The sequence below is a fragment of the Macrotis lagotis genome, chromosome 3 (genome assembly GCF_037893015.1).
Source record: "Macrotis lagotis isolate mMagLag1 chromosome 3, bilby.v1.9.chrom.fasta, whole genome shotgun sequence".
NCBI lineage: Eukaryota > Metazoa > Chordata > Mammalia > Peramelemorphia > Peramelidae > Macrotis > Macrotis lagotis.
In genome coordinates, this window is record NC_133660.1 from 118,715,854 (window position 1) to 118,742,017 (window position 26,164).

At 37.2% G+C, this 26,164-nt stretch overlaps 1 protein-coding gene across 2 annotated transcripts in view; it reads left to right on the forward strand.

The window, feature by feature from the left end:
• IQCM (IQ motif containing M) overlaps positions 1-26,164 on the forward strand; it is a 620,635-nt gene that overhangs the window by 319,796 nt on the left and 274,675 nt on the right. For both annotated transcript variants that reach the window (XM_074229157.1, XM_074229156.1), the window contains exon 10: positions 19,862-20,006. In XM_074229157.1, the coding sequence (XP_074085258.1) occupies positions 19,862-20,006 (145 nt within the window). The remainder of the gene's footprint in view (positions 1-19,861; positions 20,007-26,164) is intronic.

Consider the following 26,164-nt stretch of genomic DNA (forward strand, 5'->3'; position numbering starts at 1 on the left):
TGACATTACATCCATGGTCCTTCACCTCCTAACCAAGGGGATGGATATACACTTTATGCTCTGTTCACTGGATCCGGATTTGTTTATTGCAGTTCTTCTGAGCTCAGTTGTCTTTGAGTGATTTCATCTGCAGTTAATAGAGGCTCTATTATGTTGCTCTCTTTATTTTTTTCTCTGAAATTTTTGCATTCACTATTTTCCACAGAATAAAAAATATTCCATTCCCATCAATTTGTTTAGCCATTCTTTGATTTAGGGTCATTTACTTTTGCTTCCAGTTTTGTTTGCTAACATGTTTGTGGCTGACACAAAAAATTCTATTGTATATAGTTTAATTATGTATAGAATCTCTAAAATTTTTTTGTTTTGTCTTTTTGTCTTTAATTTCTCTGGGGTATGTGCTCAGTGGTGGGATGACTAGGGTAAAAGCTATAAACATTTCTTTACTTTTTTAAAAAAATTATTGGTCAGCAAACAAATATTTGCCAAACCATTAATCTATATAAGGTACTTGCCTGACAAACTCTTTGTCCATCATTTTCACAATTTTTTTTTTTTGCAAGGCAAATGGGGTTAAGTGGCTTGCCCAAGGCCACACAGCTAGGTAATTATTAAGTGTCTGAGACCGGATTTGAACCCAGGTACTCCTGACTCCAAGGCCGGTGCTTTATCCGCTATGCCACCTAGCTGCCCCTATTTTCACAATTTTTGATTGGGAAACATTTGCATATGTCACCCAGATTTATGATATCAACTCTGGTTGCTATGCGTTTCCCTTCCAATGGGATCCTAATTGGATCTAAAATCTGTTTTCAATGATAAAAACATTGCTCCTTTTATAATAAATTCAATTTAATGGAACAAAAATTTACTAAAAACATACAAATTGCAGAGAAGCAATGTGGTCCTAATGGAGAGAGAGTGACCTCAGAGTTGGGGATATATATGAATCAAAGCTGCCTCTCACACATGCTGGCTATGTAATCCTGGGCAAGTTAACTTCTCAGTGCCTCAAATGACTCTCTTAAGTTATAAAGCAGGTGCTGATCTTTGTTGTCAGAAGTTTTCTCACTGGAGGGTCCTCCTTACAATGAAATGATAGATGCAACACCTTCAGAAATATGTAAAGCAACTCCAAAATTATGTAAAGAACCTGGATATGATAAAACTTTGATTTTGTTTGCTAATTTTTCTGGCTTAGACTCATTGAATCCAATATTTTTAAAATAATGACTGAAACCTTGACTACAAAATATTTATGAGACTTATAGAATAATTTTTTCGCAGGAAACTATCCATTCTTCTAAGAGCCAGGGTAGAAAATTTTTGCAAATGAGATTTTTATTAAAATGAGATTAAGTCCAAGATTATATAGTGGCAAGAGCATAAGGTTTGAAAGCAGATCCTCTGACTTCAAGCTGCTTGAGCTTTCCTCCTTTTCTTTAACATTGCAGTAACATTGTAGTTAACTGGAATCTAGAGAATGATTACCCTCAAACAGCTCATGTTGTTCATTCTTTGTTTAGAAGAAACCAGTGACATCATGGGAGAAGTCTTGATTTACTTGTGAATTGGATTAAAGTGAGGTACAAAATTATCAATTTCATGCTCTTTTCCAGAGTCATCCAAGCTTAGTGGCAATAAAAAAGTCAAGATGACTGGTAATACCTTGAGATGCATAGGATGGTCTTGGCATCTTCAATACCTGAGCAATTTCTAAGAGTATCTGCTTTAGCCAGGTTCATGATCATTGGAACACATTGTATTTATTCATCCATTCTACCTGGGGAGGTCTTCACATGTTTGAGGTAGACATTCCCCTAAGTCACCAATAGGTTTGAGGTCTGTAGGTTATGATCTGCCAAAATGGTTTTACCAGGGTGTAGTTATTGCATAAGCTATAACTTCTTGTGGCTACAGGTGAGTGTTGGAGGAAAAGTGTTCACCAAAAGTTTATGATCAGCCCTAAAAAGGGTTAAATAGCCTTCATGTCAGAGATTCTTGTTCTCCCTGAATATCCCATATTCCCCAACCTCAAACAGGTTACATGTGGTAAGTTCTGAAATCCCATCTGTCTATTTTTACCTTCCTTCTTCACAACCAGTAAGTGTCAGAGCTATGAAGAGGACTCTAATTACTTCATTTAATATGAGACACTTCATAACATCTCAACATTATAATTTTATATCACACTTTCCCCCCCCTTTTGTTAAGACCTTTAAGAATACCTTAAAGAGATAGTCGGGGCTTATTTCAGAGATTTTATGAAACTTGATTTCTTTTCCCCAGAGAATGCTGACTAAGGAGAATCAAGGTGACCCAAATCCTGGGGCCAGAATTTCTTTGGAATTGGAAGGAAATGACTATAGGAAACTGGCTCTGGGCCATGTGATATCTCTGAGAGCCCCACTTGGGGTTCTCCCCAATTCCACTGTTTATCAAACACATTCTTTCAACAACCCCAACTTCTCCTGGAAACAAAGGCCTATCTTTTTTTTTTCCTTTTAGAAATATATTTTATTGATTTTTTTACGTTTTTTAATATCACCAATATTTTCTTGTTAAGGGAAAAGCACTAATTATTAAGTTACTGGAATTGACTTTATGTTTTAAAGTTTTCAGAATAGCATATTTCATTTGAATCTCATTCTACCCCAAGAAGAAGGTAGAACCATTATTAAGATGTCTTGGTTTTTACAAGTGAAGATGCAGAATTTGAACATGTCTTTTTTTGACTTCTTGGTTCTAAGTTCAATATTCTATCCATTGCAAAGGAACAAGTCCTGGATATTTACCTGTTTGGTTTCTCTTCTCTGAAACTAATTTTCCTCATAAGGAAACTGGAGATACTTACATGACCTTACAGGATTGGTATAAAGGTGGTAAAGGTGATTGTAAATCTTAGAGTAATATAGAAATCTGAGCTCAACATAGCCAACAGATGGGGAAAGTTATAATAAGCCATAATAGCTAACCTATTCAAATGGCAAAGGCCTAGCATCATCTAAAAGAGAAATTATTACATCAAGCCTAATGGAAGAGATGAGAGTCTCAGACAAAGACATAGCATTGCTTGGACTGGATGTCTAATGATTGCCTATTGCTAAAGGAAATAGGGCTTCATATCATCTGGATGTATTTCGTTCCTTACTATTTTGAAGAGAAGCATCAGAGTTGGTATATGCTGTGATTTCATTTCAGCCCCTGGAGTCTTATATTTAGTGATCCAGATTCTGGGTGAAAATTCCTTATCTCTTTCATCCTTAAATTCTTGGTATTTGTAAAGCAAACATTGAGGCCAATACCAATCTTTATCATGCCAGAATCATAGAGAATGATGGCCCTAATCTAATTAGGATTTAGCAGTTATAGTAGAAAACGAACTGGCTTTTGAGTCACAGCCTGAGTTCATATCTTGGCAATATCCCCTGTGTTAACTAATTGAGATAAGTTAGTTAACAATGTTGGGCCTCATTTATTCCTCTATAAAGAAAGGAGGTCAAACTAGATTACCTCTCTTTTGACTCCAAACTGATGATCCTATGAACTGATGCTTCCTTAGTTCTTTGACTAGAAAATTTAGAACTCTTTTTTTTTTCCTTAAATTTCTTTGATAGAGCAACTATTCACTATGGTCTAATAAACAACACAAAGTAAAAAAAGCCTAAACTAGAAAAAAGAATTCCCAACCAAAACAGTAATAGCAAAACTCTCTCTCTCTCTCTCTCTCTCTCTCTCTCTCTCTCTCTCATCCCCATCAAATTCTTGACTGTTACTGAACCAACTCAACTCTACACTGCCCTCCTCTCTTGAATCCTTTGCTCCCTTAGCATATCACTGTTTATGCACAGTCAGATCATATGTCATCTTTGTTCCTTTGTACTTGTTGCAGAGCAAAGGTAGAAAATTCAGCAAGGGTTCTGATTGAATCCACTACAGATTTGTCTAAAACAACTTCACTTGTGTCCCTGAAGCTGTTATTAATCCTACTAAGCATCCCTTAATCAATTTACTATCCCAGTCTCCACAGAGGCTCTCCCAAAACTTTTCATTTCTCCTCAAACCTCCTATAACTCTCCCTTCCCTCACTTTCTCAATTGATTCCACATATTTTATTTAATTTATTTTTTTCAGAGGTCACAACTTTTCTTTATTGATTGACTCCAGTTTATCCTGTATATAATTTAGGAGCACATAGTTTTCAGTTTGTCTCCTCTATCAACCAACAAATTTCTTGAGAGCAGGCACCACCTTTTACCTTTTTTATTGTTGTTTTTCATTTTCCCCCAAAAGACAAAAGACATCAGGAAAGTGCTGTCTTGACTTTCAGGTCAATTTGATTTAAGTGAATGATCCTCTGTGAGACACTGGGCTAGTCACTTCATCCTGTTTATCTCAGTTTCTTCATCTGTAACATGAACTAGAGAAGGAAATTCTAGTATATTTACCAAGAAAATTCCAATTGGGATCCTAAAGAGTTATAGTTTACTGAACAATAATATTCTAATGGATTCCACCACAGCTTTCTAAATGCCCAAGACCATATAAAAGCAATAACATAAGTTGAATTTCATTCTGTTTCTTTTTCCCCACTTATAATTCAAACCTTTTAAGCAGTTAGAAGTGAATCTTATGAATTTTTGGATCCCCAAATTTGAGCTTAAAATAAATTGATTCAGTTTAGTTTAGATCAGTAAGCTTTATTGAGTGTCTCCCAGCTCTACCAGAAGTATTGTGCTAGACACTGGTTCCATAACTGTTTTGTGTGTAGTATCCAGGAATACAAAGATGGAAACAAAACATTCTTGATCCTCAAGGAGCTTAAACTCTACTACTTAGAGTTACTGTTTATTAATATGTAACTTTACAATCTATTGATCTAGGTTGTCATTGAAGTCTAAGAGCAATAATAGAATTTGGAGGTTAGGAAGCTGTAATATTTCTGCTGCCATGTTACTATGTATTTATGGTACATACATTGTAAGAGGAATAATAATATCTGGGCTTGTTTCCACAGAGTAGCATTAATACTCAATATTTTATATACGGTTTTAAAGTTTTCAAAGTGCTTTAAAATTTACAAAATACATTATCTCATTTTGTGCCTCATAACAGTAGTGTGAGGGAGGTAATGCAAGTACTATTGAATTCATTTTTTCAGTTGAGAAAACTGAGGCTTAGCTAGTACATAGGAAAGACAAGATTTTACTCTTCCTCTCATCTCCAAGACAAGTGAATTGGATTAGATGATTCTTTTGTACAAATGATGGGTTTTTTAATACCCTACTAAAATATTCTTGTTTAAGAGTAAACATAATACCTCCCCCCAAATATAGACCCTCATGAACAATAAAGGGAAGAGAAAAAAATAAAAATAAAAAATATTTAAAAAATGGGCTTCAGTCTGTGTCCCAACATCACCAGCTCTGTTTCAGGTGGATCACATTCTTCATGATAAATCCATCAAAAAAGCTACTTCCATATTTTCCCACTGTTCCCGTTGCTGATTGCAGCTCCCTCCATTTGTTCTTCCCTATTACCATATACTATATTTTCTCTCTCCTTTCACTCTGTCCCTATTCTTAAATGTGTTATTAGGGTAAGCTGAATGGCACAGCAGACTGATCACCAGCTCTGGGGTCAAGAGGCCCCGAGGCCACAGACCACCCCTAAGGCTCAGCAACCAGCCGGCCCTGTGGTCCTGGACAGGTGATCCAATCCCGGCCCTTTGCAAGAAGTGAAAAAAGAAAATGTGTTATATCTGATCACTCTTCCCCATGGTCCACCCTCTCCTCCATAACTCACACCCCACCTTCCCCCATCCCCCTTCTCTCCTTCTTAGTCTAGATGTCTATACCCCATTGAGTATATATGCTGTTTCCTCTCCTAGCCACCTCTGATGAGAGGAAAGTTTCCCTCATTCCCCCTCATCTTCCCCTCTTCTATATCATTGCAATTAAAAATCTTATTATATGAAATATCTTAGCCCATTCCACCTCTCCTTTCTCTTACTCCCATTACATTTCCTTTTTAGCCATTGATTCCATTTTTTACAAAAAATCTTCAAATTCAGCTCTCTCTGTGGTTCATCTATAAAAGTTCTTTCTACCTGCTCTATTAAATGAGAAATTTCATATGAGTATTATCAGTATCATTTTCTATGCAGGAATGCATGCAGTTCATCATCATCAAGTCCCTTATATTTTACCCTTCTCCTCCTCTCTCTATGCTTCACCTGAGTCCTGTATTTGAAGATCATACTTTCTGTTCAGCTCTAGTTGTTTCAACAGAAACAATCGAAATTCCCTTGGTTCATTGAAAATCTATCTTTTCCCCTGGAAGAGGATGTTCAGTTTTTTAAAAATTTATTTATTCTCATTTTGTACAAATAATGTTTTTTGCACATTAATAAAATATTCTTGTTCAAGAGTAAACAAAATAACCCCTCCCCCAAAAATATAAACTCGCTTGAGCAATAAAGTAAAGGGGAGAGAAAAAAATTAAAATTAAAAAAATAATAGTAATAATTGTAGGTATGGCCAGGTGGTGCAGTGGATGGAGCACCAACCCTGGAGCCAGGAGCACCCAAACCCAAATCCAGCCCCATACACCCAAGAATTACCCAGTTGTGCGACCCCATGCAAGCCACCCCAACCCCATTGCCCTTCAAAAACCAAAAAAAAAAAGGGAAAAAAAGACCCAAAATAAAATAAAATAGTAATAATAGTAGGGGCAGCCAGGTGGTGGACAGAGCACTGACCCTTGATCCAGGAGCACCTGAGTCCAAATCTGGCCTCAGACACCCAACAATCACCTAGCTATGCAGCCCCAGGCATGCCACCCAGTCCCATTTGATCTGCACCCCTCCCCCCAAATAATAATAGTAAAAAATGTGCTTCAGTCTGTGTTCCAACACCACCAACTCTGTCATGGGTGGATCACATTCATTATGATAAGTCCATCACAAAAGTTACTTCCATATTTTTCCACTGTTGTCATTTCTGATTGCAACTCCCTCTTTTCGTACTTCTCCACCACCATGTACTATATTTTCTCTCTCTCCTTTCACTCTGACTCTGTTGTAGCTAAGTGGTGCAGCAGACAGATCCCTGGCCCTGGGGCCAAGAGGCCCCAAGCCCCCATACCACCCCTTAGGCCCAGCTTCCACCCGGCCCTATGGTCCTGGACAGGCCATCCAATCCCAGCCCCTTACAAGAAGTAAAAAGGAAAATGTGTTATATCTGACCACTCGCCCCCCATGGTCCATCCTCTCCTCCTTCTTTCACATCCCCACCCCTTCCCCTTGTCCCCCTTCTCTCCTTCTTACTCTAGTTGTTTATACCCCATTGAATACATATGCTGGTTCCTCTCCTAGCCACCTCTCATGAGAGTGAAGATTCCTTCATTCCCCCTTGCCTTCCCCATTCCATATCATTGCAATAGCTCATTGTAATAAAGAAAAATCTTATTATATGAAATATCTTGGCCTATTCCCCACTCTCCTTTTTCTTTCTCCCATTACATTTCCCTTTTTTCTACTGACTCCATTTTTACACCACATTTTATCTTCAAATGCAGCTTTCTCCTGTGCTTCATCTACAAAAGCTCCTTCTACCTGCTCTATTAACTGAGAAGGTTCATATGAGTATTATCAGTGTCATTTTTCTATATAGGAAGATATGCAGTTCATCATCATTAAGTACCTCATATTTTACCCTTCTCCAATCTCTATGCTTCACCTGAGTCCTGTATTTTAAGATCAAACCTTCTGTTCAGCTCTGGTCATTCGAACAGGAACATTTGAAATTCCCCTGGTTCATTGAAAGCCCATCTTTTTCCCTGTAAGAGGATGTTCAGTTTTGCTGGGTAGTTGATTCCTGGTTGCATTCTAAGCTCTTTTGCCTTCCACTATATTATATTCCAAGCCCTATGAGCTTTTAATGTATTTGCTGCTAAATCCTGTGTGATCCTGAATGCAGCTTCACGATATCTGAATTGTATCCTTCTGGCTGTTTATAATATTTTCTCTTTGACTTGGGAGTTCTGGAACTTGGTTATAATATTCCTGGGGGTTGGGTTTTTTTTTTTTTTTTTGATCTCTTTCTGGGGGAGATTGGTGGATTCTCTCCATTTCTATTTTGCCCTCTGCTTCTAGGATATCAGGGCAATTTTCCTGTAGTAATTCTTTGAAAATGAGGTCAAGGCTCTTTTCCTGTTCATGACTTTCAGGTACTCCAATAATTTTTAAATTATCTTTCCTAAATCTGTTTCCAGATCAGTTGTTTTTTCAATGAGATGTTTCACATTTTCTTCTAATTTTTCATTTGTTTGGTTTTGAAGTATTGAACCCTGATTTCTTGTAAAATCAGGAATCTCCCTGAGTTCTATTCTTTGTCTGAAGGATTTGTTTTCCTCAGAGAACTTTATTATCTCTTTTTCCATCTGGCCAATTCTGATTTTTAAAGCATTTTTCTCCTCAATAACTTTTTGAACTGTTTTATCCATTTGACCTAAGCTGGATTTTAGCATGCTATTTTCTTCAGCATTTTTTGGATCTTCTTGACTAAGCTGCTGACTTTATTTTTCGTGTTTTTCCTGCATCTCTCTCTCTCTCTCTCATTTCTTTTCCCAATCTTTCTTCTATCTCCCTCACTTGACTTTCAAAGTCTTTTTTGAGCTCTGTCATAGCTTGAGCCCAATTTCTGTTTATCTTGGAGTCCTTAGATGCATGAGCGTGGACTTCCTTATCTTCAGACTGTTTTGATCCTTCTTGGGCTCACAGGCAAAGTATTTGTCAATGGTGTTCCTCTTTTTTCTCTGCTTACTCATTTTCCCAGCCTGAGCCTGGTTTTGGGGTTCTTCCTGAGCTTTTGGGACATCCCCACAAGGATCTCCGTATGTTAGTCTCTATCTTCCCTCCTGGTCTGTGAATGACCATAAGCACCCCACTCTTCCACGGGGCTGATGTGGGGTGGCCTTGCTGTTCTATAGGGGGGCTTAGACTGTGATGAGGACCTGAATGTGGTCACACACCCAGAGTCCTGTTCCAGGGACAGAAGACAGAGCTTGACAGTCTCTCTCTGCTCCCTCCCTAGGCTCTGTACTCATGCCTGGGGGCTCCTGTTTACTGGCTTCTGCTTCCTGAATCTGGGCTGCTGCAGCCACACTGCTTGCTGTGTGCCCTGATGTCTGGGCTTCACGTGCTTGCTCTGGCACATGTCCCCCCTGCTAATCTCCTAAGTTGTGCCTGGTGCTCCCTGGGGTGAAGATCAGGAAACTCCCCTGCTGCTGTGAGCTGCTGCTCCCAGCTCCCTGAGGCTGCCTCCAGGAAGCTGAAGTTCCTTTGCTTTGGTGGGCCACCCCTCTGGCAGACTGCCCCTCCAACCCAGGGTAGCAGAGCCTTTCCACTCTTTTCCAGGTTACCTTGAGTTGGAGAACTGCTTCATTGGGTCCCTCTGTGAGTTATGTCTCTCAAAAATTTATTTAGAGTCCTTAGTTTATAAGTTTTAAGAGAGAGCACCTAAGAGACATCCTCTCTTGTCGCCATCTTGGCTCTGCCCCCTGAGGATGATTAGTTTTGCTGGGTAGTTGATTCTTGGTTGCATTCCAAGCTCTTTTGCTTTCCAGAATATTATATTCCAAGCCCTATGTGCCCTTAATGAAGGTGCTGCTAAGTCCTGTGTGATCCTGACGGCAGCTCCACGTTATTTGAATTGTGTCCTTCTGGCTGCTTGTAATATTTTCTCTTTGACTTGGAAGTTATGGAAATTGGCTATAATATTCCTGGGTGTTGGTTTTTTTTGGATCTCTTTTAGGGGAGATCAATGGATTCTATCCATTTCTATTTTGCCCTCTGCTTCTAGGATATCTTGGCAGTTTTCCTGTAGGAATTCTTTAAAAATGAGGTCAAGGCTCTTTTCCTGATCATGACTTTCAGGTATCCCAATAATTTTTAAATTATCTTTCATGAATCTGTTTTCCAGATCAATTGTTTTTTTCAATGAGATGTTTCACATTTTCTTCTAATTTTTCATTCTTTTGGTGTCGAAGTATTGTATCTTGTTTTCTTGTAAAGTCAAAAGATTCCTTTAGCTCCATTCTACATCTGAAGGATTTTTTTTTCCTCAGAGAGCTTTCTTATCTCTTTTTCCATCTGGTCAATTCTGCTTTTTAAAGCATTCTTCTCCTTAATAACTATTTTGAACTGTTTTATCTATATGACTTATGCTTGTTTTTAACATGTTTTCTTCAGCATTTTTTGGGATCTCCTTGACTAAACTGCTGACTTCTTATTCATGTTTTTCCTGCATCTCTCTCATTTCTTTTCCCAATTGTTCTTCTATCTCCCTTACTTGATTTACATAATCTTTTTTTAGCTCTGTCATTGCTTGATCCAAATTTCTGTTTTTCTTGGAGTCTTTAGATGCAGAAGCTTGTACTTTCTCATCTTCAGATTGAGTATTTTTATCCTTCTTGGGATCATAGACAATGTATTTCTCAATGATGTTCCTCTTTTTTCTCTGTTTACTCATTTCCCCAGTTTGTGCCTGGTTTTGGGGTGCTTCCTGAGCTTTTGGGTATTATTGGGACACACCCTCCCACAAGGATCTCAGTGTGTGAAGCTCTATCTTCCCTCCTGGTCTGTGAATGACCACAAGCACACCCCTCTGCCATGGGACTGAGGTGCAGGGGCCCTGCTGTTCTGTGGGGGACCTAGACTGTAATTAGGATCTGAATGTGGTCAGAGCCCCAGAGTCCTGTTCCAGATACAGAGGGCAGACCTTGGAAGTCTCTCTCTCTCTCTCTCTCTCTACTCTGCTACCTTTATTAAGCTGAGCATTCAAGACTCAGTTGCCTGGGGTTCCTGCTTACCAGCTTCTCCTGCTTCTGTTTTCTGGATCTGCTCGCTGAGTGCCCTGAGGGTTGGGCTTCATGTGCTCACTCTGGCAGAGGTCCCCCCACTGATCTCCCAAGTTGTTCCTGTTGCTCCCCAGGGTGTAACTCAGGAAACTACCCTCTCTGCTGTGAGTCGTGGCTGCCTCTGGGAGGCTGAAGTTCCTTCACTCAGGCCTGCAGCCCTGGAACCTTTCCACTGTTTTCCAGGTTACCTTTGTCTGGAAAACTGCCTCACTGGACCTTTCTGTGGGTTCATCTCTCAAAAATTTAGTTAGAGCCATAATTTTATGATTTTTGAAATATTATAGATGGAACACCTAAGAGAGGCTCTTCTCCTGTCACCATCTTGACTCTGCCCTAAGACCACATATTTTAAAGAAAAAAAATTTAGGTTATTTGCTGTGAACTCCTCTGCTCTTCTTCATTTCTTATCACACAGCTGTCTTTTGCCACTTTCTATTTCTTCACTCTGGTCTCTCATGATAAAGTGCTCTACACCTTACCAATACTAACCCCGATATTTGTTCAAGTGATCTCACATTTCCTCCAATAGATTGCCTTCTTCATCATCCCCACTCTTTCATTTATTTTCAATCTCTCCTTGTCCGCTGGTTCATTTCCTGCAATCTTCAAAACAAAACAAAAAATTCTTACTTGATCTTTCCATCCTCACTATTATACTATATTTCTTCAACCCTTTATAGCTAAACTTAAAAAACCCATCTACATTAAGTGCCTCTGCTTTCCCCTCCTTTCATTTTCTTCTTAAGCCCTTATAATATGGCTTCCAACTTTATCATTTCATTAAAACTGTTCCCAGCAAAGTTAAGAATGATCTCTTAGTTACCAAAACCAATGACCTCTTCTCAATTCTCACTGACCTCTTTGAAGTCTTTGAACCTATTGATCAATCTCTCTTCCTTTATACTCTCTTTTGCTAGTTTTTTGGCTTACCACTTGACATTCTTCCTATCTGATTGCTTCTTTACCTCCTTTGTTGGTCTTTTTTTTTTTCAGGTCAAACCCTATAACCTATGAATCCTTTAGGGTTCTCTCCTGGATTCTTTACTGTCTGCTCTCTTTACCTGGTGATCCCATCAGGCCCTATGAATTAATTACCATTTCTATGAATGATTTTCAAGTCTACCTAAATCTATAGCCCCAATCTCTCTGTAGATATCTAATCTTGCATCACTAACCACATTTCAGACATCTCAAACTAGTTGTACAGTTTTAAGCACAATATTTCCAAAATGGAGCTTATATTTTCTCTAAATTATTCCCCCCTTCTCCCACCTTTCCTATCTTTTCTATAACAAAAGAGGCACTGATGATGATGGTGGTGGTGGAATAACATTTTTTTCTGGGAATGGTAATCTCATTGTCGTTAGCCTGTCTTTCACTCCTTTTGGTAGGCATTCAAGAATGTTGACTAGATTAGTTTTGATTGCAAAAACCTATCCAAGCTTCCCTTTCACTTTTACAACTCCAGAGAAACATGTATCCAGCTCTATCTTGAGTAAGGTGGACTTTGTTTGCCAACCTTGTTTCATTCAGAGCTGCTATTTGAATACAATATCTGCTGAGTTTTCTTGCAGCAAGAGCTGTTCATCTTTCAGATCTATTGGATTTTGTGTTATCTATCAGTGTGTGCATGTTCCATGCACCAATGGTGAGTGGAATCTTCTTCGATGTTTTTTGTAGATTTTTTTGTGTCTCAACCACACTGTGAAATTCCCTGCCTGCTGAGGTAATCAAGCCAGGGTTGGTTAAGCAGCCAATTTTAAGGGCACCTTTTCTATCCCCTTCTCACATTAGGAGGTTAACAGTTCGATCCTTAAAAGGGCTGCTCAACCACCCAGGGGCTGCCAGATCCAACCGTTGCTTTTGATGGAGAAATGATCCTATGGCCCTGGGCTGCCTATGACTACAGCTCCCAGTGGATCTGCAACTGCTGCTTTATTACTTGCCTTTTGCCACAGGACTTTGAGGAATGGTTATGAATGATGTCTTTTGTTGCATGCATATATTGGATTTAAGTGCAGTAGAGATACGCAAAATCAGCCCCCTCACTCTCTCTTCCAAAGTCATCATGATCCAACTTAGCAAGACTAAGTCAAAACAACTGGTTATGGCCCTAGATGATGGATGACTTTAGCATCTTTGATGTCCAACCAAGCTCTAAGAGTTCCATAGTACCTGCTTCAGCTGGCTTCATGACATTTGGAACAAATTGCTCTCCTCTGCCCATTCCACCAGTGGAAGACTTCACATGCTTGGAGGGGGGATACCCCCACTACTCACCGATGAGTTTGAGAACCTCTCTGTTACCCTCAACCTGGTTTAGTCTGCCTGCTGAAATGGTTTGCTAGCATTTGGCTGTTGTGCATGCTACAGCTTCTTGGTGCCGCAGGTGAGAGTTAGATGGCTCAGGTGGACATCAAAGGTGGAAAACAGTCCTGAAGAGGGCTCAGCAGCCCTCACACCAAGGTACTAGTCTTCCTTGAACATGTTCTACACCCCATGTAATCAATGCCTATGCTTCCATCATGAATAACACTGATGAAGTTAAAGAAAAGTTTTATGAAGACCTGGAGACCCTTATCATCAATGTACCAAACGAGGACAAACTTATAATTGTGATGCTAGAGTAGGCTCAGATAACCAGAAATGGCAGGGAGTCCTTAGGAGGAATGGAGTGGGAAACGGCAACAGCAGTGGTCACCTTTTACTGAAGACTTGTCCATCTCATGACCTTCTTATCACAAACACTGTCTTTCATTTACCTAAATGCAACAAAACCTCCTGGATGTGCCCTCGTAGCAAACATTGGCATCTATTAGATTATGAGATTGTAAAGAGAAGAGACTAAGAGGATGTAAGAGTTACACAGGCAGTATGGTACAGAGTGCTAGACTGATCACAGACTCATCCTCTCTAAGCTAAATATTCAGAATCAACCAAAGTGGTGGCCCCAAGGCAAAATGACTCCTAAAAGAATTAATACCAAGAGATTAGAGTGTCTCTGAGTAGTAACAGTTTGCTGTTAACTTGGAGGGAAAACTAAGCCAACTCAGTTGGCAACAGTGGAGAAGAAAAGGAGTGGACAACTTTCAGAGATCTGGTGTATAGCATTGCATTTGCTCCCTTGGATCAGAACACTTGCAAATACCAAGACTGGTTTGATGAAAATTATGGGGAAATACAGAAGCTTCTAAATGAAAAATGAGACCTCCACAGGGTTTACCAACAGAATAGTTCACACATTTCTAAGAAAGCAGCATTTAATTCCATTAGAAGTAAAGTCCAAGAGAAACTTAGAGAGATGCTGGGCTCTTCGCTCAATAAGAAGGCAGATGAAATCTTACGCAGACAATAACAAACCAAAATTCTTTTATGATGCCTTGTAAACTTTTTATGGGCCAAAGAATATGGTGTTACTCAATGACTCAGATGATGGATCCACATTAACTATACAGTCTTGATCCTAGAGAGATGTGCTGAACACTTCCACAGTGTTTGTAACTATCAACAACCAATGCAAAAGCCATCGACCACTTCCCTGAAGTTCCAACCAAAGAGGTTTTGAATGCCATTAGTCTCCTTTCAAGTGGCAAAGCACCTGGTTCTGATTCTATTCCAGCTGAGATCTACAAGGTGGGGGGTCCATTGCACATCCAAAAACTGACTAAAATTTTCTGTTATATGGCATGAAGTGGTTATCCCCCAAGAATTCAAGGATGCCCTCATCAGCCATCTTTATAAAGGTAAAGGGAATAGATTGACTTGTGACAATCACAAGGGTATTTCTTTTTAAATCATGCTGGTTAGATTCTTTCCAGAGTTGTCCTCAATAGACTGGTCCTTCACCTGGAAGTTGGACATCTTTCTGAGAGCCAGTGTGGCTTCAGAAAGGGTAGAGGAACAGTTGATATAGTGTTTGCTGCCTGACAACTACAGGAAAAATGCTAGGAACAGAAGACAGGTCTGTGTACATTTGTAGATATGACCAAGTTCTTTGATACCATCAGTCACAAGGGTTTATGGAAAATTATGTCAAAATTTGGCTGCCTGGAGAAATGCATTATTATTATTATTATACATCAATTTCATGATGTCATGCATACTCAGATTCTGGATAGTGGATGATGTTCTCCAGATTTCCCAGTCATCAATGGAGTAAAACAAGGATGTATCCTTGCTCCCATAATTTTTAGTATGTTTTCAGCCATGTTATAAAAGAGAATGAACATGGCCTTAAGGTCAGCTACTGCACTGATTCTTTAACTTGAAAAGACTACAAGGCAAGTTCAAAGTGGAGGGAATGTTGGTACATGATCATCGGTTAGCAGATGCTTGTGTACTCAATGCAGCCTCTGAAGCTGAGATGCAACAAAGTATGGATCAATTCTCTCTTGCTTGTGCTAATTTTGATCTAAGAATTAATTCCAAGAAAACACAGGTGTTCCATTAGCCAGCACTACGCCACCCATATGTGGAACCATCGATTACAGCAAATGGAGAATTTTTCAGTACTGTGGACAAGTTCACTTACCTTGGCAGTATTCTTTCCAAGGAGGTACACATTAACAATGAAGTTGACATTCATATTTGGAAGGCTCCAAGAGATTATGAGAGAGCAGAGGTTTTAGACTGACTACCAAACTGAAGGTCTACAGAGTTGTTGTGTTGGCCTCATTTGTTTCAAACATAATGATGTCATTTTGGTCTTCTCAGATAATGAAGGACAAGAATCACTACAATGGAGAGTGACATTCTACCAGTTTTTCAGGCTCATAACCTAGTAGTCATCCTGGATTCCTTATTATCTCTCACTCATATGCAATCTGTTGTCAAGACTTATTGATTTTACTTTTCTATTATTTTTTAACATTCATCCTTCTCTTCTCTGACACTGCTACCCTTATTACTTTCATCTGGATTATTAAAATATCCAATTGTTGGATCTCCTTGCCTCAAGACTCTTCCCATACTGATCTATGCTCTATTCAGTCATCAAAGTGATTTTCCTAAAGTATAGGTCCAATCATGTTACCAACTTATTCAATAAACTCCATTGATTTTCTATCGCCTCTAGGATCAAATACAAACTGCTCTAATTTGCATTCAAAGCCTTTTATAACTTAATACACACCTATCTTTCTAGTGTTCTTATATCCAACTCCAACTTAAACTCTTCAATCTAGTGACACTTGCCTATGGCTTTTCCATGTATAAGATGCTTCATCTTCCATCTCTAGGCATTTTCTCAGGTTATTTCTCTTAACAGAAATCTTCTTAGCTCTGACTACTAACTTGAATGGCTTACTTTCAGTCTCAATTAACATTCCACCTTCTATAAGAATCTTTTTCCAACCCATTTTAATTACAATGTCTTTCCTCTGTTACTTCCTATTTTTATTGTGTATAGCTTGCTTTGTATATATTTGTCTGCACATTGTCTCTCCTATTTTAGATTCCTTTTGCCTTTTTTGTATTCCATAAACATTTCTTTCTTCTACTTTCCTTATTTTCTTTTTTTTTGTTTTTAAAATTTATTTTTATTAAAGATATTATTTGAGTTTTACAATTTCCCCCCCCAGAATCTTGCTTCCCCCCCCCCAGGGAAAGCACTCTGTCAGTATTGACTTTGTTTCCATCCATGTTGTACCTTGATCCAAATTGGGTGTGATGAGAGAGAGATCATACCCTTAAAGAAGAGAAGAGAAGTCTAAGAGGTAACAAGATCAGACAATAAGATATCTGTTCTTTTCTAAATTAAAGGGAATAGTCCTTGTACTTTGTTCAAACTCCACAGCTCCTTATCTAGATACAGATGGCACTCGCCTTTGCAGACAGCTCAAAATTGTTCCCGATTGTTGCACTGATGGAATGAGTGAGTCCTTGAACATCATTCCCATGTTGCTGTTAGGGTGTACAGTGTTTTTCTGGTTCTGCTCATCTCACTCAGCATTAGTTCATGCAAATCCCTCCAGGCTTCCCTGAAATCCCGTCCCTCCTGGTTTCTAATAGAACAATAGTGTTCCATGATATACATATACCACAGTTTGCTAAGCCATTCCCCAATTAAAGGACATTTACTTGATTTCCAATTCTTTGCCACCACAAACAGGGCTGCTACAAATATTTTTGTACAAGTAATGTTTTTACCCTTTTTCATCATCTCTTCAGGGTATAGACCCAGTAGTGGCATTGCTGGGTCAAAGGGTATGCACATTTTTGTTGCCCTTTGGGCATAATTGCAAATAGCTCTCCAGAATGGTTGATGAATTCACAGCTCCACCAACAGTGTAACAGTGTCCCAGATTTCCCACAACCCTTCCAACAATGATCATTATTCTTCCTGGTCATACTGGCCAATCTGAGAGGTGTGAGGTGGTATGTCAGAGAAGCTTTAATTTGCATTTCTCTAATAATTAATGATTTAGAGCATTTTTTTAATATGGCTATAGGTTACTTTGATCTCCTTATCTATAAATTGCCTTTGCATATCCTTTGACCATTTGTCAATTGGGGAATGGCTTTTTGTTTTAAAAATATGACTCAGTTCTCTGTATATTTTAGAAATGAGTCCTTTGTCAGAATCATTAGTTGTAAAGATTGTTTCCCAATTTACTACATTTCTTTTGATCTTGGTTACACTGGTTTTATCTGTGCAAAATCTTTTTAATTTAATGTAATTGAAATCATGTAATTGGTTTTTGGTGATGTTCTCCAACTCTTCCTTAGTCATAAACTGCTCCCCTTTCCATAGATCTGACAGGTAAACTAGTCCTTGATCTTCTAATTTGATTATAGTATTGTTTTTTATGTCTAAGTCCTGTAATCCTTTGGATCTTATCTTGGTAAAGGGTGTGAGGTGTTGGTCTAATCTAAGTTTCTTCCATACTAACTTCCAATTATCCCAGCAGTTTTTATCAAAGAGGGAGTTTTTATCCCAATGGCTGGACTCTTTGTGTTTATCAAACAGCAGATTACTATAATCATCTCCTGCTTTTACACCTAGTTTATTCCACTGGTCCACTACTCTATTTCTTAGTCAATACTAAACAGTTTTGATGACAGATGCTTTATAATATAATTTTAGATCAGGTAGGGCTAAGCCACCTTCTTTTGCACTTTTTTTCATTAAGCTCCTGGCAATTCTTGACTTTTTATTTCTCCATATGAATTTACTTACAATTTTTTCTAACTCATTAAAGTAAATTTTTGGAAGTTTGATTGGTAGGGCACTAAACAGATAGTTTAGTTTTGGTAGAATTGTCTCCATGAGCAGTTGATATTTGCCCAGTTATTTAAATCTGATTTAATTTGTGTGAGAAGTGTTTTATAATTGTTTTCAAAAAGATTCTGAGTCTGTCTTGGCAAATAGACTCCCAAGTATTTTATATTGTCTGAGGTTACTTTGAATGGGATTTCTCTTTCTAGCTCTTCCTGCTGTATCTTGCTGGACATATATAGAAAAGTTGAGGATTTATGAGGGTTTATTTTATAACCTGCAACTTTGCTAGAATTGCTAATTGTTTCCAGTAGTTTTTTGGATGATTTCTTGGGATTCTCTAGGTAGACCATCATGTCATCTGCAAAGAGTAAGAGTTTTGTCTCTTCCTTCCCAGTTCTAATTCCTTCAATTTCTTTTTCTTCTCTAATTGCTGATGCTACCATTTCTAATACAATATTGAATAGTAGTGGTGATAATGGGCACCCTTGTTTCACCCCTGATCTTATTGGGAATGCCTCTAGTCTCTCCCCATTGAATATAATGCTTGTTGATGGTTTCAGATAGATACTGCTAATTATTTTAAGGAACAGTCCATTTATTCCTACACTCTCTAATGTTTTTAATAGGAATGGATGCTGTATTTTGTCAAAAGCTTTTTCAGCATCTATTGATATGATCATATGATTTCTGATAGGTTTGTTGTTGATATAATTGAGTATACTAACAGTTTTCCTAATATTGAACCATCCCTGCATTCCTGGAATAAATCCTACTTGATCATAATGTATTATCCTAGTGATAACTTGTTGTAATCGTTTTGCTAAGATTTTATTTAGGATTTTTGCATCTATATTTATAAGGGAAATAGGTCTATAATTTTCTTTCTCTGTTTTAACTCTTCCTGGTTTAGGTAACAGCACCATATTGGTTTCATAGAAAGAGTTAGGCAGAGTTCCATTTTTCCCTATTTTTCCAAAGAGTATATATAGAATTGGAACCAATTAAATGTTTGGTAGAATTTACTTGTGAATCTATCAGGCCCTGGACACTTTCCTTATTTTCAATCTGTTTTTTTCTTCCACATATAAAGGTGAAATTTGTTGATGTTACCTTTTTTCAGCACTCTTCATCTTTTATATTGGATATTTGGATGATTAAGACTTCCATGAAACCTACCCTTGATCTGCTTTTGTGGTTGCAGGGACTAGTATGTTAAAAATAACAAGAAGTATTATTCAAAGTAAATCAATGTTTTTTCTTTGATTTGAACAACTGTAATAAGTTATATTATAAAGTTGAATAAAGTATTTTTTATGAACTTTGCTCAAATAAATAGCCAAAAGAACTTTTTCAAAAAGTTTTGTATATTACTAGTCTCCCTCTTAGGGTTAACTGGAATTTTACCTTAAAGGCAACCAGCAACCCCTTGTTATTGTGGTTTGTCCTTTGCTCTTAAGAGGAGCAGGAGGGCAGGGTAATGTGTGGAATTGCAAGAGAGTTGAATTTGAGTGAGAGAGTCTGCAAAGTCTTCAACTCACTTTCTCCTGAACCTGGGATTTTTTGGTCTGAACTTGAGGGCTAATAAACTTATTGGAAAGTGAGAACTCACTGTAGAAGTAACACAGGACATGGAATGGAAAAGGAGAAAGGGAAGTCATAAGTTTTAGTAAATATATATGGTAACAATGCTAATTATTTCATTATATGTATAACTAATTTCAGGCTAAGGACCATGGACCAACATTTCAAAGTGTGGTAAATTCATATCGCAGAATGGTTGATCGCATTCAGCGCCGAGCTGGTCTTCGGAATACAAGAGTACTATTAAAGTTATCAGAACTAGAAGAATGGTTGGACAGAAAAAAATGTGAGCAGCATTAACATTTTTTTGGGGGGGGGTTGCAAGGCAATGGGCTTAAGTAACTTGCCCAAAGTCACACAGCTAGGTAATTATTAAGTGTCTGATGTTGTTTTTGAACTCAGGTCTTCCTGACTCCAGAGCTGGTGCTCTATCCACTGGGCCACCTAGCTGCCCCTGTTGTTAATATGTTTAACCTGCATTCATTTTCTTGTTTGTGTTTTTTTTGTTTTTGTTTTTGCTTTTGGTGAGACAGGTGGGGTTAAATGACTTGCCAAGGGTCACACAACTAGTAAGAATCAAATCTAAGATTGGATTTGAACTCAGCTCCTCCTGAGGCCAGCACTGGTGCTTTATCCACTCACTGTGTCATTAAACTTCCTCAGTTCATATTCATTCTTGGTGTCTTATTTTTAACACAACAGTCATTTCCATTGACCACTGTTCCCTCCAGGTCATACCTTTCCTCACCCTCTCAACTCTTCCATATTGAAATCTCCTTTGGAACAAATTCAGTTATGCTAAGCCAGGTGACTTTTGAATCAATATTCATCTCTAGTGTGCCTCAATTTTCTTTTATACATACTTTCTGGAAGAATCAAAAGACAAACAGTTCTCTATGTGGTTGGAAACTGACCTACTACTCCCCTTCTAAGACAACTACTTATTGAGGCAGCTAGGTACTGCAGCTGATAAAGCACTGGTCCTGGAATCAGGAGCACAGGAGTTCAAATTCAGCCTCAGACACTTAATACTTACTTAGCTGTGTGACTTTGGGTAAGTCACTTAACTCCATTGACTTGCAAAGAACAATTTAAAAAAAAATAACTAACTACTTATCACAGTTGGAATTCTATTCTGAAACCAAGTCCTCAATACAAACTTCATTTTTATTTACATAACATCTGCATTACTTAGAATAAATAATAATTATGTGCATAAGGAACCAAAGAGAATAAATGGAAGTAGATGTCATTAAATTAGATTAGTTAGAAAGAGAAAAGTATTTTCTTCTAACTTTGTAGAAATCCTCACACCGTTTTTGCTCATTGGAAATGACCTGTTATATTGCTAGGCAGGAATGTGAAAATTCTAAAAGCTTTATTTTTTTCTTGCTGATAGTTATTTGGGATTTTTAATACAATTCTTTACAAATTTATCAAAAAGCGATTATTGGAGAGAGGACTAGGTAAAGTATTGATTAAAGTCAGAGAACTAGAGTCCAAATTTTACAGCTTGTGCTTATGACTTGTATGACCTTGAGAAAAATCACTTAACATTTCTGAGTTTCAGTTTCCTTATCTATAAAATCAGTGTTTTGGATTAGAGGGCCTCTAAGGTCTCTCGGAGTTTTTTCCTTCTCCCATCTCTTACCCTTTCTCAGACTTTACATGGTACTGGAAAACTTTGTGCTCAGACTATCTGTGCACATTAGAAAGATTCCACTCTTTTTCAATTAACTAATCAGTTCATTGTCTCTCTTCTAATCAGGATGACTCTCAACAAAACTGAAACTTCATTTCAGCTAAACTTTCCTTTGATGTATCCTGGCTTCTTTACTAGGCAGTTTTTCTCTTTGTTTCCTGAAATGTCTGTCACTGCCTCCTGATCTAAGCTTCCCTCTACTTTCTGCTCTTCAGTCTTCTAATGTCTCAAATGAGAGCTTCCTCATTAGCATTAACCCATCTCTAACTTAAGATGTGAAACTCAAAAGAAATTGTTTTTCTTACCAATACAGTCCTAGTAGTCCATATCTAATTTTCCTATTTTTGTTATTTAGTCATTCATTCATGTCTGATTCTTCATGTCCCCAAGGTCTTGTTCATGAGCTTTTCTTGACAAAAATACTGGAGTGGTTTGCCATTTTATTCTTCTTTTTCTTTATAGTCTCCAGTTTTTGATTTATAATTTCTCAGCTATAACCTTTAAAATTATGAAAAGCCTATTCAAATGAACTGATAGAGAATAATTGTCTGAAGCTATTGTCACCTTAGTATTTGCTTTACCCTCAAACAGGTCTTTTCAATATATTCATATGGGAAATTTTCTCTCTAATCCTCAGAACAGTCTAAATCTTTCCTTAGCATTTTATTTGAGGCTACTGTATTTTCCCATGTATAAGACACTCCTTAATTTGGGGGCCTGAAATCTGGAAAAAAATGTATTACATAAAGCTGTTGAACTCAAGTTTTATTCATCATCAAATTCAAAGAACTCTACATCACTGTCAAAACTCCCAGCTGTTAGTTCAGCTTCATCTGTGTTTGATGATGAATCACTGTCTTACAAGAGGCTCTGACTTCTCCTGCCTGTGCTCTGGTCTCTATTTGACCATAAGCACTCCCTGGGCAATTCCCTCTCTAACTCAGGCCATTTCATGACCTTCTTTGGGGGGGTGGTGTTTTAAGGAGGGATTCTTCTTGTAACCAGTCTGAATTGATTTCTCAGTTGGAGGAGGATCAAACTGACATTCAGAAGCATGATTTTCATTCACTTTTGTAAAATGTATTACTTTGAACTTGAATTCAGCACTGGATGAAAATCTTTTCTGAGCCATTTCTGGGCAGAATATGGCAATATACCACCTAATATAATGGTAACAAATGTGAAATACTGAATGTAATGACAATAAGCCTAAGAAAGTGGGAAATGCAAGTAAAAAATCGACAACCACTGTATAAGACATTCCCAATTTTTGGATCCCAAATTTTTTGAAAAAGGGTGCATCTTAACATTGGGGAAATATGGATTTCTTATCATGGTGATCTCAGTTTTCTTTGCACAATTTCTGCCCCTTCTCCTTTTAACAGATGAAATTTCCATGTGTCAAAGAAGTAAAAACATACACACACACACACACACACACACACACACACACACACACACATATATATATATATATATATATATATATATATCTTATATATAGAACCCTAAAAATTTGTAAAAATGAAGAATATAGAGTTAAAGTAATGTAATAGAAAAATATAGATTAGATATGAAGTTTTATTCTCTGGGAATTACATCAAACCTGTGAGTGGACACCAGAAAAGATGGTCCAGCAACTGGGAAATTAGTTGAATTTTTAAGCAAAATGAAAGACTAGAGAAAATCATTAATCATGATTAGTGACTTAACCATAGAAATTATAAAATATCACTGCCTGAAACAACTTTACAAAGATTATCATCTTTGTATAATTTTAATCAGAAAAACTCCTGTTGTCTCTACTTGGAAGGGCAATCTCATAGTATCTTGCTTATTTTTCTCCTAAGTTTGAAATTAACAAAGGAGGAGATGCCTTGGAGATTTAATTTTTAAATAGAGAGCAATATGATCAATATGAAGCTGAATTTTCTCTAAAGAAAATTAATCTTTTATCACAAGATAGTTTTGAGAAATTCTTCTTTCACTATATTAATAATTATGTGAATAAGGGGCAGTTAGGTGGTGCAGTGGTTAGAGCACCAGCCCTGGAGTCAGGAGTACCTGAGTTCAAATCCGGCCTCAGACACTTAATAATTACCTAGCTATATGGCCTTGGGCAAGTCACTTAACTTCATTGTCTTGCAAAAACTAAAAAAATAAATAATAATAATTATGTAAGTGAAGACATATAAAGATGAATATACACTATACTCATCATACATATACGAACATATCTTATTTTGGGAAAGATCTAAAAATGAATTTCCTAAATTTTAATAAATATTTGGCATTTTAGTGCTTGGTATTGTTCTGAGAAATCAACTTGGGAGAAAAGGTATGTTATGACTGTATATGTAGGAGGTGGGAAGAGAAGAGTTTTTCTTTGTAAACTGATATAGAAAATTTTGCTTTCTTTTAGGAATTGTGGTTTGAGGATGTAATTATCATGAGATAATTAGAAGAAAGGCTTTAGTCTTTAAGCCAAAGTAACTAGTTTAAATTCTTGTCATGATAAATAAATTTTTATTGAAAAAAAATCTGTCTGGTCTAGGGTAGCATAATTACCCAACATCCCAAAATAGGAGATATAGAAGAATGGTTAAATAGATATGCTACCCAATCAACAAACGTGCCCTGTTTCTTTTCCCTAGAGCAAAAAGTTCTTTTCATTTAGAATTTTAATCTAAATTTTATTAGATTCTATGGGAAATTACATGTGAAATATATGTGAATAGGATAAATACTCCTATGTGAATAAATAAATTTCAGCCTTTAAGACTTTATAAAGTCCTGGTACAGAAACATAGTCTTTTCATTTAACCTAGAAGCAATGCACAATCCGATTACTGATTTTTATGACACTAGTGCGTAATAGGAGACATTTAACTAACCATTTATAGAAACTGATAAAACTTTATTATCACCCTTTGTTGTCTCTACTCTGAATATCTATGAACTGAAAATAATATTCTCTTGATATTTTAGGAAAATTTAAGACATTTGAGCCCAATGACAATAATACTCATCATCCAGTAGAAAATTTATAACTGCAAGGGATCTTGACAAAAAGGAAATGGACAGAACTATTATAGAATAAATATACACAGAAATAGGAAGCAAGTTGAAGCTGCAATTTTTACAAAAAGGTGCTTCTGGAAAGAGAAAACTATTAAAGACCCCCCTCTTCCTTTATTATTTTTTACTTTTTTATCTTTGTTCTTTTATTTTTTTCTATTTCCCCTGACCTTAGAAAGATTCCATATGTCTGTCAATCATGCTATTGTTGTTGTGCAGTCACTTTTCAATAATATTTGATTCTTTATCATCCCATTTTTGGAGTTTTCTCAGCAAAGACACAGGAGTTTGCCATTTCCTTCTCTAACTCATTTTACAGATAAGGAAAGCAAAGCTAGTGTCTGAAGCTGGATTTGAACTCAGGAATATGATTTCCTGACTCCAGGCCTAGCATTCTATCCATTGCACCAACTATCTTCCTGTCAATCATAGAATCCCTTATTTCATAATTCTTTTGACTAAGTTCAATTTAACTGCCTGGCATATTCTAGGATAACTAATATTTTCCCCCACATCTATAAACTGCTTCTTGATAAGTAAATGGAATTTATTTCCTTATTTTACTTAACAAAACAAAACAAAAACTAAGTGATTTTGAGATAATTTTTTCAAGAATTATTAGTTGAGGGGTGACTAGGTAGTATAGTGGATAGAGCACTGGCCCTGGAGTCAGAAATATGTGAGTTCAAATCTGGTCTCAAGACACTTAATAATTACCTAGCTGTGTGGACTTGGGCAAGCCACTTAACCCCATTGCCTTGCAAAAAAAAACCCAACAACAACAACAAAAAAAGAATTATTAGTTTGAATCATATACTTTCACATACCCATTGCATGGTCTAATTTTCTACAACTCATTCTGCTCTCTGCCAACCAAAAACTTTAACAGCAAAGTGATGGCCATTTAGGTTGAGGGGAATAAATATCGTTTCCTCCTGAGGAATGTTCTTAGAGAAGTCTTGCCCCCAATTTTCTGAGGCTACTTTTCCTTTTGAGTATATCTTGATTCATCCCTCAATTAGTCATATGATCCTTTTGGGACCATTACAATGTTTTCAGGATTCTGTCTCCCTCTATCCCCTCATTTCCTCAAGAAACAAATTGATAATAAAAAAGATCTATTTAGATGAATGAATTTGGTTGTAAGGCACTTTAAGCATCATTTACAACAACCTCCTAATTTTACAGATTTGGACATTTAACACAAGCAATCTAATGACTTGTCCAAAGTCTCATAAGCAGCACATGGCAGAGTTAGGATTCAAAGCCAAATCCTCAGACTACAATTCAGCAGCCTTGCCATTGCACATTCATTGTTCTCCAACATGAAAATGACAAGTGGTACTCTCAGCATATTTGAAAATAGAAAATTAATAGGCATATGAAATGTAAAATGTTGGTTGTTGAAATGTAATCATGTGGATCTATTTATGAATACATTTTGTTATTTGTATCTTTTTGGATGCCAGCATTTTAGAAAAATCATTATTTATTTAAAAAATATTTTATAGAAACGTCCCACATAACCTGTCAACAAGTCAGTTCAATTAATATAGAATAACTGCAATTATGGTTGAAAACTAGTGATTATTATATTTAGTAGAATGAATTAGTTTGTGAACCAACCACTGACCTAAGTGCTCTTCTTACTAAGGGGGAGAATT